The 18033-nt window shown below is 36.8% G+C and overlaps 1 protein-coding gene across 3 annotated transcripts in view; it reads left to right on the top strand.

Moving 5' to 3' along the window:
- The window catches only part of PRKACB (protein kinase cAMP-activated catalytic subunit beta), a 100300-nt gene extending 84646 nt beyond the window's left edge, over positions 1 to 15654 (top strand). For all 3 annotated transcript variants that reach the window (XM_084873214.1, XM_084873215.1, XM_084873216.1), the window contains 2 exons: positions 6487 to 6651; positions 12323 to 15654. In XM_084873214.1, the coding sequence (XP_084729340.1) occupies positions 6487 to 6651; positions 12323 to 12448 (291 nt within the window). In that variant the 3' untranslated portion in view covers positions 12449 to 15654. The remainder of the gene's footprint in view (positions 1 to 6486; positions 6652 to 12322) is intronic.
- Positions 15655 to 18033: the final 2379 nt, after the last annotated feature.

Raw genomic sequence — 18033 nt, 5'->3', positions numbered from 1 at the left:
TTGGTTAAAGTTTCCCCAGGCCCTATGAGGCAGTGAGGAACTTGGCACCACATCTATAGAAAGCCTAATATATGAAAAGTTGTTATGCCTTTTAAAAGTGAATGATTATGCATGCTAATTTTTGCCAAATAAATTGTTTATTGGGATTGTAGATGTCTAAGGACTGCACTTAATTTATAAGAGATAATTTCTTTAAATTTACTCCAACATACTTGTGGACAGAAGTTAACAGATTATTGTTGTCAGCTGTGTCCAAATGCTTTTGGGTCATTTTGGCCCAGAAAATTTTATCCGAACGCATAAAGGATAATGAACTAGTTAAATGATCTTTGTCCTGCCAGTTCCTGAAGAACAGCAGTAAAATTTTCCCTTCTTCTTCAAAGATGAGCTTTGTAATTTCCGTGATTGAGCTGCATGCACACAAATTTGATTTTGACCTTATTTTATTTCTAAAAGCAAAAACAGTCAGTAAACCAGTTAGTGAATTTAGTTTAAACCACCCAGTGTGGATACAATAACAACATGAACTGATTGGCTTTTTGGATGTAACTTCCTCTTAAATTTTAGGAAATAATAGTCATTGCTGAAACCAAAATGTACAAGACTTTATAATGGGTGCTGAAAACAGAACAAATATTCTGTTGAGTCTGCTCAATTTGGAGTGAGTTCCATAGTTGGTTTAGCATATTACATAATGTAATTTGACAGTTGTTTGGAATGTCAGCTATATTTACAATGTTGTCCTTACAGAACAGGGTTACACTTATCTATTTTCTCTCTCACTCTATCAAATGTTAAGAACTTAAAAAAAAAAAAAAAAAGAGTTTGTTCTGTAAAGTAACAGGTGAAGCACGATAAAAAGAAGAAAAAAGGGACTTCCTGCACCCTCAGATTCTTAGAGCACAAACGGTCCTTGGCTGTCTAGAAACAGCGATAAATATCGCTGTCCTCCAGGTCCCTACTTTGGTTCAAAAATTCAGCTCCAGATCACTTAATATTATCCTAATGAAACAGTTGAAAAAATGAAAAGTGTATTGAATTAGTGCCTGCAAGACACCAGACATGATGCAAAGTGGTTTCATGAAAGTTATTTAGTTTATTTCATACCTGGCAGATAAAATATACTTCCATCATTTTATGGAAGAATTAACTAAGACTCAGGAAGGTAAAGATGTTTTCTCCAAAGCATAGAGCATATATGTAACTGGAGTTGTGGTTGGAAGCCAGGTATTCTTTCTACTAAAGAAATCATTTGGTAGATTTTTGAGATGACAGGAATGTTTAGTTATGCTTAGTTTAACTCCCTCGTCCTGTATGTAGGTAAATCAAGACTCAGAATTGCCCAAATACAAAAGGAAGTTTGTGGCAAAGCAAGAAATAGACTCAAGAGCAGTGCTTCACTTATTATTCCTTCACTTGGCTGCAGAGACTTCACATTTTAGTTGTATTCTTACATTACTGATCTTTCCTTCTCATTCTCCTTGGCTTGGCTCTTTTTATACTTTCTCCAAACTCCTTCATGACTTTTAATGCCAGCTAACAATTTCTAAATGTTTTTTAGTTCATACCTGACTCATGAGTTACAGACTCTTGTATTCAACTTCCCACCTGAGATCTCCATGCCTAATAAACATCTCAAATTCAACCTGTCTAAAACTGACAGATCTTTGTTTTCTGTAGCTAATGCATTTCTCCCACCACCTTTCCCATCTCAGTTGATGACAACATCATCCTTTCAGTTACACAGGCCAAAACACTCTGGAGACCTCACCAATGTACAGGAAAACCATTTTGGCTCTATCTTTAGAAATTATGCAGAATTCAGTCACTTCTTACCACCTCCACTGAAACTGCTGTCTTCTGAGTCACTAGAGTGAGCCTTTAAAAATATTGAATCAGATCCTGTTATTCCGCCCAGAACCTTGCAATGATTCTCCATTTTCTTAAAAATTAAAAATAAAGACCTTACAATGCAAGGTTTTGTGAGGAATGATAGGAAAAACCTTTTTAAAGTGTTACTCGTCACTAAGTTATCTGTCTTCCTCAGAAGAATGTAAACTTTGTGAAGACAGGAATCTTTGTCTTATTTTGTTTGCCACCAAATTACTTCAGTGCCCAGCCCATTGAAGGTGTCTAATTGGTATTTGTCAAATTTGAATATATGCATTCATTCAATATTTCTTGAGCTCATCATATATGCCATACCAGTGCTGGATACAGCAAATCAGTGTGGTCCCTGCCTCCAAGAAGCTTTCATGAGTAGATGCCCACTGTCAGGGATACTGACTCACTTGATCTTCTGTGTATTCTGAACATCTGTGTTTTTAAATGATCACAGACAATTTTGATACACACTATGTGTTTTGTTTGCCTATACTTCACTATAGAAATATATTTATTCTAAAAAATATACCATGAGAAAATTCAGAAGTAACTTAGTCTCTAAATATTGGGGGGAGAGGGAGAATCATAAATGGGAAATATTGGGGGGGGGGGGAGGACCAAATAAACACTCTACAAAGTGTATATTGCACAAACACCTCTTTCATGTTAAATAATGCCAGTTTCCAATAATCTTATCTCATACAGCTAATGGTTTAATGTGTCTAGACGATCTCTTTTCCATATCTGGCTCTTTATAGCTGCTTCCACGTTATTTGCCCTAGCATGGCCTGGCAGGAAGATGGAAGAGTCTGGAGGATTAAGTTTTTCCCCCCCAATAACTGAATTGGTAGCTTCACTGGAGCTCAGGTTCCTTATCTTTAAAATGAAGGTTTAGACTAAATTAAACTGAGCTCCCTCTAGCTCTGATATTCCATGATTCTGATTATACTTTGTACAGCAGTTATAATTGATAATAGTGATAGAAATAATGCCATTCCAGATACAGTTTTGAAGGAAAAATGAGTCATTCTTCCCATTATAGAAATCTTTAGTGTTTCCAGGTGTGACAAAATGTAGGTTTATAGTTGTGAGTGTGCAAAGCACATTTTACTCTTGTATTATTAACTAATGATTTTATTATTTTCCATATGAACAACTGTAAACCTACTTTTACCCCACCCTATACTATAAGTAAAGGTTTTTCAATTAAAACATAATTTTAAGTTATTTTCTTTTTTGCTTTTGCTTTTGTTCTGGGAATTTTTGTTTTGGTTTGTTTTGATTTGCTAATTTCAGTTTGATGAATTAACATGGGTGTATGTTCCGTCAAAAAGAAATTGGATTTCTGATTACATTTTAGAACAAACATGGGGAAGATTCTTTCACAAGGATTCTCATTATTCTGTCTCAGTATGCTTTTAAGGCTATGACAGATTCCCATTTTTAACATGGCTTACTATGGAAGTGTGGGCTACTGATCAGAAACTCTGGTGAGCAAGAGCGTGTGATGTGGAGGTGAGGAGAATGTGTCTACAACTTGAATAGGTTGCTAAATGTGTCTGTTATCTACCATTACCGCCCCCCACTGCCACTCCCCACTTGAAAGTTATAGTTCTGAAGATTAAACAGATGCACACACACATTAACTAATTCAAAATCATCATTTTATCTGCATTCTAAAATAAAGAATTTCTACTTTATTTAGTGTATATATTCTTCATGCTTTGCATTGCATTGCATATTACCTAAATTCAAAAGATAATTTATATGTAGTGCATACTGTCCACCATTCTGAACACCATGAAAGAGAGAATAACTGACATGTTACATTGAAAAGTTCGTGCGAATTGAATTATTCATCAACAAAGATAGCTCTTCAAATAAGTTATTTTTTTGGAATCTAAACAAAGAATATAACCACCATATATAGATAAAACATGTTATGTTTTAAATAGTGTGCCTTTTGAATACCCATATGCTCCAGTTTTTATTCCAACTAGGATAAAGAAATGTGTAGCAAATATTTTTAAGATGAAAATTTCAGTCTTTTGTAGTTACTGACAATAACTATCACCAGGTTATTGAGTCATGGAAATAGTATTAGACTAATTAAAAGTGTATGTGCTAGAGTCAGAATACCTGGTTTGAAATTACAGCTTTACCAGTTACTAGCTCTGCAGGATTAGACCTCAACTACATCAACTTTAATAATAATACTTACCTCAGTGCTACGTTTTGGATTTCATGAGCCAATGCATATAAGCTGTTTAACACAGTGCCTAATTTCTAATAAGCCATTGTATGAGAAGTAAAATCCAAAGGAGGTGGTAATTCACATGCCTTTAAAAAAAAAACAAAAAAAAAAAAACCATAAAACTTATCTGTGTTAATTTAGATTTTTTTAAAAATGAAGTTTCTAGTTGCTAATTTGTATGAGTTGACCTCCAAATCCTGGTCATTTACTATCTAGTCAACCTTCGAATAGTCTTTGGTTGTTTGGCGCAAATATTATTGAGTTTTTCTTTGGTATGGCAATAATGTTAGCTTATTACTTACATTTTAAAAATTGTATCTGTGACTGGCAGAAAAAATAAAATTTCTGCATAAAGAAGTGAATAGACTTGCAAACAGTGCTCCTCAAACTTCCATGTCTTCACATATGAGTCACTTGGAGACAGAAGCTCAGAGTTCTAACCTAAAGCCCCATCATTTGAAGTAAGGCCCAGGAATCTGCATTGTTATCCTCTTTCCCAATTGATTCCAATAGAAGTGGATCCTATGACCACGCTTTGGGAAACATTTGGCATGAGAGTGGCAGTCAGAAGATGGTTACGACTCTGGCATTGCCATGGAATCGAGCTGTGCATGCTCATGACTTAACTTCTATTTTGAGAACATAAGTATACATCAAGTATGTTGAGCTTTTTGAAAGTGGGAGTTATATATGTTTGAAGACAATGTAAAGAGCAGAATTTATGAGGCTAGGAATCATAAATCTAGATGCCTAGTCCCACCCAGCTCAGCCACTTTATAGTCTGATGATTTGGTAAGTTATTTAATATCTCTGAATCTTAGTTTCTCCATCTCTAGAGTTAATGCCATATCCACTGAGTATGTCTTATCTAACTAGGATGTAAGATTCATGAAATCTGAGATTTTGTTTTTGCTCATTGCTGTATATCTAACAGCTAGAATAGTGCCTGGTACATAGCAGATACTCAATAAGTAATTGTAAAATCAATGAACTACATTACTTGAAATGATCTAATGAGTTCTGGGAATCAAAACACAAAAATGGCACAGTTTCTCCCCTCTAGAAACTCCTACTCTATGAAAGACAGCCATCCACAACTACTACAGCATAGTTGAATGAATGCATTGTGGAAATGAACTGAGGTAATATGATGAGTCACTTTGCAAGTTATAAGGTGATGGTGGTACTTGTAGAGAAGTATGCAACAGTATGTAAGCATGCAAGTTTAGAAATGGATCTGTTAACTCTTTAAAGCATTTTCTACAGGGGTCAGTTGGAAGACAATGCCATGATAATCCAGAAAATAGAGTTTGTGTTTAGTGGGGCATGAGAATATGAAATGAGACCAAGACGTGCATAAGAGAAAGGGGATTAGAATTAAAGTGCAGATGAGCACACACAGACATACATAGATATTTGCATATATCTGCATGTGTGACGGGGAAGAGGACAAGTTGAAAAGGACAGTGGAGAAGAGGCAGTAATGAAAGAAAAGAGTAAAAAGATGAAGATGCAGCTATTCCTTCTAATATCATCCTTTAATTTTTCAGTACACATATTAATAAGAGGGTGAGAGCTGGGAGTTATGTTGGAGTAGAAAGTTAGAGGAGAAGAATTTGTTTAAAAAAAAAGATAGTCCTAGGTCTCCTTTATTTTATTGATTGCCTAATATATAATGTCTTCTGTTATTTTGGGTGTTTTTTTATTATTTTGTCTTAAGGCTGGAGGTCAGTCAACTCATTGTAAAATCTTCATAATTTAGGAAGTAGGAAATGCTTGTAAAGTAATCTAAATCATTTTTATACTGTTGCATAATAGCAGAATTATGTTAAAAATTCACCCACTAATAAATACATGGAAAACGGTTTCCTGTGCTGTGAAAGGAAGTGTGGGTTTTTATAATCATTTTTAGATTTCTTTTTTTATCATCTCTTTTCAAAATGCACATACTGATATCTTTATATTCTGCTTTTTATATTTAAGTTATAAGTTTAAATTTGTATGTCTCTAAGACAGAACTTTGTAAAGTGGGATCCAAGAGATTGGGGAACCTTCTGACACTGCTGGAGAAGTTCTATAAGTCAAACATGTTTTTCCGGGGGTGAGAGGGGTCTGTGTTCTTGAAGAGAGTTCGTGACCAAAAGAGGGGCCTGAAAGCATAATTTCATTCACCCAAATAACTCCTTTCTCTAAGACTACTGAAATGGGGACTGAAATGAGTAGTTAAAAGTATTTGAAGGTTATCACCACATATTTTTTGTTCATCTTTTTAAGAAAACTTTCTGAAATCCAAAGAGAAATGGCATGAGTCTTGGGATGTGTGTTTAATCCACTGTATGTGTGTGCAGGTCCGATTCCCATCGCACTTCAGTTCAGACCTGAAGGACCTTCTACGGAACCTGCTGCAGGTGGATTTGACCAAACGGTTTGGAAATCTGAAGAACGGTGTGAGTGACATCAAGACTCACAAGTGGTTTGCCACAACAGATTGGATTGCTATTTACCAGAGGAAGGTGAGCCTTTCCCTTCTTCAATTGAAAAACTTTTTTAAAGCTGGTGTTTAAGTTATATGTAGTAGAAATATTTTCTTTTTCCCCCTTTTCATTGAATTTATTAGGGTGACACTGTTTATAAAATTATACATGTTTCAGATGCACAATTCCACAACACATCTTCTGTACACTGTATTGTGTGTTCACCACCCTAAGTCAAGTCTCCATTAATCACCATTTATCCCCCCTGCTACTATGGATGTATTTGCTTTCCCATTATAGTAGACTAGAGGCCCAGTGCACAGATTCATGCACCAATAGGGTCCTTTGGCCTGATCTGGGGGAATCAGGCTGAAACTGGCTCTCTGACATCCCCCAAGGGGTCTTGGATTGCGAGAGAGAGTTTCTCGGATGACACCCCCCAGAATTGGGCTCCCTTCTCTCTGGTTCCAGGTGCATCACCTGAGAACGGTAGCTGCCAAGTCACCACAGCTCAGCAGCTCCAGCATTGAGCATCTGCCCCCTGGTGCTCATTGCACATCATAGCTACTGGTTGAATGGTTGGATGGTCAGATAATCGCTTAGGCTTCTATATAGATAGTTAGATTATAGGGGAAATGTATGATTTCTAGTTTTTACTGTAATTGGCCACCTTGCTAAATTCTGTTTTTTATTTCGATAACTTTTTCAATGATACAGTGACTTTATTGACAGGTGCAGAGGTATCATTTGCCTCTTCCTTTTCAATATTTATACTTTTATTTCCATTTTGTTATATTGTATATGCTAAAATATCTGGAATAATATTTTAAAGCAATAATGCTGTTAAGCTACTTGTCTTGTTCCTCTTTAAAATGGAGTGTGTTTCCTGTTTTACAAACATCAAATACAAGATTAGCTATTGGTCTTGCATAAGTATTCTTGGTCAAGTTAAGGTTATATCCTTGATTCTTACCTAGTATGCTGTATTTTATCTTTGACATATTACTATGATGAAGTGTATTAGTGAGATAGCCTCAAGTTCCTGAAGTGAACACCATTTAATCATGGAGTATTATTTCAATATTTGCCTGAAATCAATATGCTAAAATTTTACTTAGGGTTTTTATTTCCATAGTCATAACTTTTATTGACCTATAGCTTTTATTTTTCTGGAGTTGAGCTTATATAAATTCATAAAATGAGTTTTGGAAATTTTCTGTTTGTTATTCTTTAGGAAACTTAAGGGACATAGAAATTATCTTGTATTTATTTCTTGAAAGTTTTAACAAACTAATTCTTTGGATATTGGTGTCTTCAATTTTTTGCCTCTTCTTGAGTTAGTTTTAGAAATGTATATTTTTAAATAAAATTAATCATGTTCCTTTGTAATTATAATTGCTTATATTATCTTTATTGTTATGTTTATTGTTAATGCTACATATAGATATATTTGTTAAATTTGCTTGAGGTTTGTCCATTTTATTCTTATTTTAAAGATTATGACATGTTTAATCTTTTCGTATTTAGTTAGATATAAAAATTTCTGCTGCTAGCAAACATTTGTTAATCTATGCATATTATTGTATTTTTTAACAATTATTTTTAAAACTAGAGGCCCGATGCACAAAATTGGTGCACGGATGGGAGTCCCTCAGCCCAGCCTGCACCCTTTCCAATTGGGGACCCCTTGGGGGACATCCCTTTTGCAATCTGGGACCACTGGCTCCTAACTGCTCACCTGTCTGCCTGTCTGCCTGCCTGATTGCCATTAACTGCCTCTGCCTGCCAGCCTGATCACCCCTCACTGCCCTCCCCTGCTGGCCTGCTTGCCCCAACTGCCTCTGCCTGCCAGCCTGATCACCCCTAACTGTGCTCCTCTCCTGGCCTGGTTGCCCCCAACTGTCCTCCCCTGCAGGCCTGATATCGCCCCCAACTGACCTCCCCTCCCAGCCTGGTTGCCCCCAACTGCCCTTCCCTGCCAGGCTAATCTTGTCCCCAACTGCTGTCCCCTGCCAGCCAGATCTTGCTCCTAACCGCCCTTCTCTTCTGGCCAATTTGATTCTCATTGGTCAGTTTCTATGCCAGTCAGCATCAAAAGCTCCACCTCCTAGGCAGCCATTGGCTCCCCACAGCACCCAGATTTGGTTCTGATTGGTCAGTTTTAATGTTAGTCAGTCAAAAGCTCTGCCTGCTAGGCAGCCATTGGCTCCCCACAGCACTCAAATTTGGTTCTGATTGGTCAGTGTCTATGCCAGTCAGAGTCAGAAGCTCCGCCTCTTAGGCAACCATTGGTTCTTCACAGCACTCACATTTGGTTCTGATTGGTCTGTTCCTATGTCAGTCAGCATCTCTGGGCTATCAACAGGGCCTGATCAGAAAGGCAGGGCTGATCAGCAGCCCCAGTGGAGGACTAGAGAGAAATGGAGGTGCGGCTGCTGGCCAGACTGGGAGAGAAAGAAATAAATGTTGATCAAAGCTGCCACAAAGGCAATGAATCAGTCCCTGCTTCTCCCTTCAGGCCTCTCTCTGGCCCTGATTCGTAGCCCCCTCAACAGTCAGTGCTGGGGCACCCGCCTGCAGGGAAAGCAGTCAGCGCTGGTTGCCACGGTTGGTTGAGCCTCAGTTGTTACTGGTCGTTACAACCCAGGGTTTTTATATATTAGGATTAGGATGGTATAGAACTGAACTGCTACTGCTCATTTAGAGTTTATGTGTTTTCCAAAGGGTGTGCCTTATCCCAGGTAGTACATAGCTTATCTGCCAGAAAGTAATATACTAGCCCTAGCTGGTTTGGCTCAATGGATAGAGCGTCAGCTTTGGACTGAAGAGTCCCAGGTTCAATTCCAATCAAGGGCACATACCTGGGTTGTGGGCTCAATCTCCAGTAGGGGGTGTTCAGGAGGCAGCCAATCAATGATTCTTTCTCATTGATTTTTCTATCTCTCCCTCTTCCTTCCTCTCTGAAATCAAAAAAAAATTTTTTTAAGTAATACATTAGAACAAAACAGGTTAAAGTACTGGGCAAATGGATTGACAGCAAATCTTGATTATAAAAAAAAAATGGACTTGGGGATCCCAGGATAATTTACAAATAAAAATGATTCAGTACTGTAGCATAGCTATTTGTTTTAATATTTTTTCAATTGTAACTATGTATAGCAGTGCAAAAATAATAGTTAATTTGAATAATATTATAATTTTTTTTACTCTCTGACCAAGTGTTCATGAACAATGAAATAGCTAAAAGAATCTAGCAGAAAGACCAGTAACAAGGAAATAGTTTGGAAACTTGAACTGTACAATCATTCTCTAGAAATGATTTTATCAATAGGTGTGATCCCAAATTGCTTCCTGACCAGACATGAGGCGACTATCTCCTTAGCTCCTCCTATGCCTGGTGCAAATAGCATCCATTCCCCAAAGCAGGACATGCAAGGCAACCAGCTGGCAAGCAAAAAGATACTAGACTTTCCAGTCCTGCTTATTTTCACCTTATTTAAAATGTCTTATTTGTATATATGTCTTATAGTAGTAGAGTCATGCATGTAAATAATTTATAAATAAATAAATATACATATATTTGTGGCATATACTCTATGTTTTATTAAAAGATAAATCAAAATACTTTGGAGATACAGGTGTAGCTATTAGAAAGGACTCTGGGTTGGTGGTAGAGAATCATGAATTTGAGACTTCTTTAGCTCCTAATTAGTCATGTGAATTTGGTCAAATTTCTGTTTCATAATCTGTCATATGGTAATAAGAATACCTGTCCCACCTCTGTCACAGTGTTGTATTGAGAAAGAAATTATATAACCATGTGTATGATTATTTATAAACACTGTAAATGCTGTGTATATTGTTGTATTTTCAGCTCAGCAATTAAAATATTTTCCTCAAACATATTTAGTATACCACATAATCTTTATAAAGACCACATTTTAAATAATGGAAGAAAGTTTTAAGGCCCAAAGAGAAAAATGTTCATAATTTAACAATTCTGTAATTTTAAAAGAAATTTGCTTTTTCCAATTTTCAGAAAGTTTTGATAGCCAGATATTTTAAACAAAATAAACTTGGGGACTTAAAAAGGAAGGAGATTAAAAGTAAGTCTAAGAGTTAACCTGTAACCTCAGGAGAAAGAAATTAAGGAAAAGAGGGTGGAAAATAAAGTCTTTAGAAATAAGGAACTGATAAAAGAAAAAGGAGAGTTCTATAACCTTCATGGCCAGCACTTGATGCCAACAGTTAATTATCTTAGAAGTCTCTAAAAGTGTGTGTTGGCCTATACTATTCTTTGAATGAAAACATTGAGATTAATAGCAAATCTGTTGTCCGCTGCTTTTTCTAATGCTGTTATCATTTAGAAACTTACAGGAATTTAAAGATGCCATCATGTATTCAGTGGGAATTTATTTCCTTAGTGTTTGGAAACTGGCAAGCATTTGTTTTTCCTGTTATTCCAAAATGTGTTTGTGTTTTTTCATACCAACAAGCGGTTAACTCAGTTCTTACACTATCAACCTGGAGATAGCATCAGATCCCATAGGTAAGGGCTCAGTGCTGGAAAGCCACCCCCCAACCCCCACTCCACCCCAATTTCAGCCACTAATCTCAAGTCCAGTTCGTCACCGGTGCTTCTGACTAACCAGCTCTTGGGGATTGATTCATTTGCTAGAGAAGCTCACAAAACTGAGAAACTTTACTTACAACATTACCAGTTTATAATAAAAGGATATGACTCAAGAACCACCAGATGGAAAAGGTACATTGCTATGGGGCAAGGTACAAGGGAGGGGCTCGGAGCTCCTACTCTCTCCCAACATGCCACTGTCCCCAAATCCCCATGTGTTCAACAACCCGGAAGTTCTCCAACCCTGTCTTTTGGGGATTTATGGAGGCTTCATTTCCTAGGCATGATTGATTAAATCATGGCCTTTGGTGATTGAGCTCAATCTTCACCCCCTTCCCCTCCCCTGATGGTCTGAAGGTTCCAGTCCCCTAATCCAGCAATTTTTAAACTTTTTCATTTCATGGCATACATAAACTAATTACTAAAATTCTGGGACACACCCAAAAATATTATGTGTAGATCTGACAAAAAAAATTAGGTATAATTTTGATTGATTTACCAAAAAAAAAAAAAAAAAAAAAAAAAAAAGTAGTAGTTACCTACCCTTTTTGCTCCAAAGTGACTTTTAAAAAATCAAGTGCCTATACATGTATATAAAGATTTCTGGTGCTAATAATTCATCAATCAGATGCAACCTTATTGTGTGATGTGACCAATAAGATGCAACTCTATTATATGACCTATATATTTATGGTTCAAGACAGGCATTCACACCTGACAGCTAGTGTATTAGCTGTTGTCATTTTTCACTTGACCATCAAAGGGGAAAGAGGTCAGTGCCCCTGATTAAATAGTCAGGTATTGCATGTTGTAAAAATTCATGAGGCTCCCTGGTTGAAAATCGCCGTTCTAATCACTTGGTTGGTTCCCTTGTCAACCAGCCCCCACCATTAGGTAACCCTGGGACTTTCCTAGAGTCACCTCATGAATGTAACAAAAAGCGCCTTTGCCACTCTCTGTACTTTGGAATTCCCAAGTGTTTTAGGAACTCTGTCACAAATCAAGATGAAGACCAAATATATTTCTTTAATGTACAATACCATATCACACTTACTTTTCTCTCTATCTCAATTGTAGGTTGAAGCTCCATTCATACCAAAGTTCAGAGGCTCCGGAGATACCAGCAACTTTGATGACTATGAGGAAGAAGATATCCGTGTCTCTATAACAGAAAAATGTGGAAGAGAATTTAGTGAATTTTAAAGATGAGCAACGAGACAACAGCAGAGCTCACGCTCAGTCTTTGCACTCTGTTGGGAGAAAAGGTGGAGCTGAGACCGTCCTTGTTGAAGCAGTTACCTAGTTCCTTCATTCCAGCGACTGAGTGAGGTCTTTATTGCCATCATCCGTGTGTGCACTCCGCGTCCTCCTATGTAACCAGGCACCACTAAGCAAGCATCGTCTGTGCCATAACACAGAACTAGACCCTTTTCTGCTTCTCTTTGGTTTGTCTTTCTCCTCTCCCCTTACACCCATTGTTCCTTGTTCCTTTTTCCTTTTCATTAGTTCTTCTCCAAACAGTGCTCCATTTTATTTTGTCGGTGTTTCAAATGGGCAGTGTTATGGCTATGTGATTTTTGAAGGGAAGGATAAGTGTTGCTTTTAGTAGTTCTCGTCACTATTTTTGTTGGTTAATGGCTCGAGCATATACTGTCCAATAATTATTTTACTTTGAGTAGCTCAGACTCAGTTTTGCCAGAACTCTTGACAGTTTTTGAAGACAGAATGTTTTATCACCAAGGAAATGTATACAAATTAAAACAGTAACTTTCTTAAAATGCACTGTTCTGGCAATAAATTTGGATAGACTAGTATAGAGTAGCTAGACCCAAAAATATGGAATCCTATAAATTAAAGGTTCTATTGCCCCTCACCTCTTTTTTTTCATATCATCCTCCCCTTAAGTGTCCAGCCTGTGCAGTGTGACAAACGTCTCATTCACAGGCAAAACCAATGATATGGGTTATCAACACCCAGATTCTCTCCCTTGGTATCAGCATTTCTGTAGTATTAGAGAGAGTTCTAGGACTTCTAAACCTTGACTCTTCCATAAGGGTTTTAGCCAGTATTTTAATAGAACATGACTAATGAAAGTGACAGAATTTTAACTTTCTCAAATAAGTCCTCATTATAAACTTTTTAAAGCAACAGAAATGACCTAAAAAGAACATTAATGTGGGCAAATACTTTGCTAAATCAAACAAATGGCTTAATTTTTGTAAACACTATAGACACACTCTTATTTAAATGAGGTTTTTCATTTGCTTTTGCTTTGCTATGTTTTGTCACAGCTAAGAAGAAAGGACGTTGTTCAGGGTGTTATTCCGGTGTACTATATTTGTCAGCCTGAGTAGCAGCACTGTGGCAACTTTGGCCTTTATCCTCTGCTTCATCAAGGAGGAAAGGGTCAAACCTTATAAAATGGCCACAATTGTATTTTAACTTTGAGGTGTGATATTTTCAGATATGTAATAATTTCTAGCCTCTTTTCTTTCGATAAACAGAATGTGTGATCATGCAGGTACAATTTTAGCATTGGAGTTTAGTTTCTTTATATACTCTTTTGCCAACTGATTTAACAATATTGTGGTCATGTGGAAATTTCAAGCACTTTTGCACATTTACTTTAGTGTTTGTTGAGAATTCATGGCTTAACTCTGTTTTTTAAATAGTTTTTTTTGTTCGCTTTTAAAATTTCCCATCTGGTTTTCTCTCTGTCAGTGACCTATCATAAAACAATACACCCAAATAGCTGAAAATAAACTGTGCTCATTTTTTATGATCAATTTACGTGCATACAAGAGTTGTTTTTAGTCAAATTGATCATAATGTACATAAGCATTCTATTTGCTTCATTATCGGTGCAGGTAGGTCACTGACTCTGCTTCTTTTCATCTCTACCACCCCTTGTGAGACCTTTGGAGACATAGAGAAAGCCTGTCTGAGGTGTTCTCTGGCTCAATCTGTACATCTTTTGGTTGTCAAGTGTTTCTGCATGGTTATGTCATTTACAGGCTGATACTGATTTCAGCATTTCGTCCACCTGTATTTAAAATGTGTAAGAAAACTATGAACTACTTTGCTGTAGCAAGTTTGCTGTAACGAAAATATATCATCATGTTAATAAACTTATAAAACATCATTTGTATAAAATATTTTAATTAGTGTTTTTGTATTTCATTTAGGCCCAAGAACATGCTGATCATTGTATTCTATATGGATGCTACAGATTCTATGGTAGCTTTGTTGTATATTATTGTAAAATTATTTTAATAAATCATGGGGGTGACAATTTGATTATTACATTTTAGTTTTCAATAATTCAAAAAATTTCTATGAATTCTAAAAATATTTTTTTTTAATGAAATTGCTATTGTCCAGCACAACTTGCTGTAGAATCTATCTGGATAGTTGGCCCGTAGGCAATACATTATTGGTTTGAGAGCTATTTAGCCATTACATTTTACTCTCTATTTAAAGAAGCTGAGCAAACTTTTAAATATATCAAGGGAGTCTGTTTCCAACTGATCAAGTACACTGAATTGAATATCTTACAATTATACAAAATTCTCAGTTTCTGCCACAATTTAGCCAAGAACAATATAAAAACTTGAATAAGAAATAAGTGGCATGAATAAATATTTAACCTCACATTACATTATTTGAAACAGAAGAAATTATGCATTAATTGGTAAAGAATAAGGAGATGGCATGTGAGCCCAAGACTGGAAGTATGACATCTAAGTTTCAGGACTGGTCTATTACAGTCATCATGACCTTGATCTCAGTTCTCTTACCTGCAAAATCTAAGAGTTCCATTAGGCAGTTTCTAAGGTCCCTTCTAACTTTCACAGGTGATAGGATTTGTTCTATGACGTTTTGAAGGGATAACATGGTTTGACATTAATGTGGTTAAGGTGATCTTTTAGGGCATCTTTCTTCTTCTTATCTCTTACAACTCTTTGAATATCATGATAATCTCGTGTCTATTCGGATTCCCTCCTTCACTGATGCTAAATATCTAATTGATATCAAACTGTCAACCTACACACAAAAAAATATTGTGGCTTGTGGGTATCACTATCATGTTTTTGATATGTTCATGTATTGATTGCCCATTGGCTTGAAATACTCATTATAAGCTTGAAGAAAAAAAATCATTTTTTCTTTCCCACTGATTTTTTTTTCTGCTTAGTGTAAGAATCAAATGAAATAATGTACGTGAAAGCACCTTGTAACCTGTAACCTATCAATGTAAAATGTTAAAGTGTATTGTTATTTCATCACTTACTTCTTTTTTTTGAATGGAATTTCCTATGCACTACTGTAGCTAGGAAATGCTGAAAACAACTGTGTTTTTTAATTAATCAGTAACTGTAAAATTAAAGTATCTTCAAAGGATAAAACAATTTACTGAGTATTAAATTCTATTTGTTGCCCTTCTCTCCTGATTTGTTTCCTGCGGATAGTACAGATGCTTACAGATTCCTACTTTGTTTGTGTTTGGGTTGGCCTTTGGGTGCTGGGAACAGTAACAGAGAGAGGAATGGCCACCAGTCTGCTCCAACTGGGTGTTTGCTAAGAAACTACTATCAATAGATTCATTACATCACTTCTAAACAGTGTTTCTACTTCCTCATGCTATTTGTCCAAGTCATTTTTAACCTAAATATGAAAATATGTATCTCTAAAGACTTGTCACTATGAGATCTCTCATCCTTTTATAACAATGAATTGTGATTTTACACATTTTTCCCCAGAAGTGCTTTTGAGCTTCATATTCCCTCTTCCAGTTTTAGCCAGGTGGATTAGTGTGTGTTTCTATAATTGTTCTTGACCTCAAGAAATAATTTTTTATTGCTGTGATTATTGCCACACACATTTATAAATATTGATGCACTTTAAAGCATAGTGCTGATTATTTTCATACCAGTGTTTACTTCATTATATTTTTGTTAGAGCTTAATATAAATTCGTTTGCTCATTTCCCTATGTAACTAATTTCAAAAATATAAACAGGCCTTCAGTGCAGAACCATCATTATTTGAACTACACTTAATTTTATTTCTTATGCCCAAATCTTGAATGTGAAGTTGAATACTTTCATTTTCACCTTCCCAAACATTTTCTTTATGCCTTATTTAATGGCTTTTGTGTCCCCTGATAAGGACTGAATTGTGTCCCATCAAAATTCATATGCTGAAATTCTAAACCCTAGTGCATCAGAATATCACTGCATTTGAAGGTAGAGCCTTTAAAAAGAGTATCAAGACAAAATGAGGTCATAGGGATGGGCCATAATCCATTGTGACTGGTGTCCTTATAAGGATAGGAGAGTAGGCCCTGGCCTACTGCTCAGTTGATTGAAGTGTGGTCCACACCAAAAGGTTGCCAGTCTGGATGTGTATGGGAGGCAACCGACCAATGTTTCTCTTTCCCTCTCAAAAAAATAGATAGGTAGATGATGATAGATAGGCAGACAAATAGATAAGGAGATTGGGGCATAGAGAACAAGGGAAGACCATATGAAGACATAAGAGGAAGGCAGTCATCTATAAGCCAAGGAGAGAGGCCTCAAAGGAAGCCAACCCTGATGACACTTTGATCTTGGACTTCCAGAACTGTGAGGAAATAAACATCTATTGTTTAAGCTGCCCAGTGGTACTTTGTATTGGCAGTCTTCGTCAGCTAGTACACCTGCTGCGCATGCTCCCATGGTATGCACTGTATTCCCATGATGAAAAGCTTGCACTGAAATTCCTTCAAATGCTTTCTACTTAGCCAAAACTGAACTAATTTACCATAAGCATAATTAAAAAAAAAAAAATCATGTCAGTATTGTAGTCACAAACCTCAATGCACCTGCTATCTTGTTTCTATTTCCTGGAATGCAAACAGGAAACTGCCGCTGCTGGAAGTCAGGGAAAGCCTGGGTCACTGAAACTGCTCCGCAATCACAGTCGGACTTACCCTTGGCATCAGGCTATCCTCTTGAAGCAGTGCTAGTGCAACACAAAGTTGAACACACCATGCTCCCTGAATTTAGAAAATCTGCCTATACCCTAATGGTGATGTTAATGAAGTGGCCAAAAGGAAAGTGGGAATGGGGATACAGGGTTGAGATAAAAGCCCAGGTGGTCTGTCATCTGATTGTTCAGTGGATTGTAATGCTCACAGCAAAGGATTGTCTTACTGTGTGAGTTTTCTAATACTACTGTAACCAATTACCACAAACTTGGTGGCTGAGAACAACAGAAATTTATTATCTTTTTTAAAAAATATATTTTTTTATTGCCGAAACCAGTTTGGCTCAGTGAATAGAGCGTCAGTCTCTGGATTGAAGGGTCCCAGGTTCGATTCCAGTCAAGGGCATGTACCATGGTTGCAGGCACATCCCCCGTGGCGGGTGTGTAGGAGGCAGCTGGTAGATGTTTCTCTCTCATCAATGTTTCTAGCTCTCTATCCTCCACCCCTTCCTCTCTGTAAAAAATCAATAAAATATATTTTAAAAATATATATTTTTTTAAATTTATTTCAGGGAGAAGGGGACAGAGACAAACATCAGTGATGAGAGAGAATCATTGATTGGCTGATTCCTGCATGCCCCCTAATGGGGATCAAGCCCACAACCGGGGCATATGCCCTGACCAGGAGTCGAACCGTGATTTCATGGTTCATAGTTTGATGTTCAACCAGGAAGCTAAGCTGGCTGAGCCAACTTTGTTTATTACCTTAAGCTCTGGAAGTCTAATAGCTGAGGTCAGTCTCTCTGGGTTAAACTCAAGGTG

This window comes from Pipistrellus hanaki (genome assembly GCF_964339955.1).
Source record: "Pipistrellus hanaki genome assembly, chromosome: 2".
Taxonomy (NCBI): Eukaryota; Metazoa; Chordata; class Mammalia; order Chiroptera; family Vespertilionidae; genus Pipistrellus; species Pipistrellus hanaki.
This window is presented reverse-complemented; position numbering and strand designations above follow the sequence as displayed.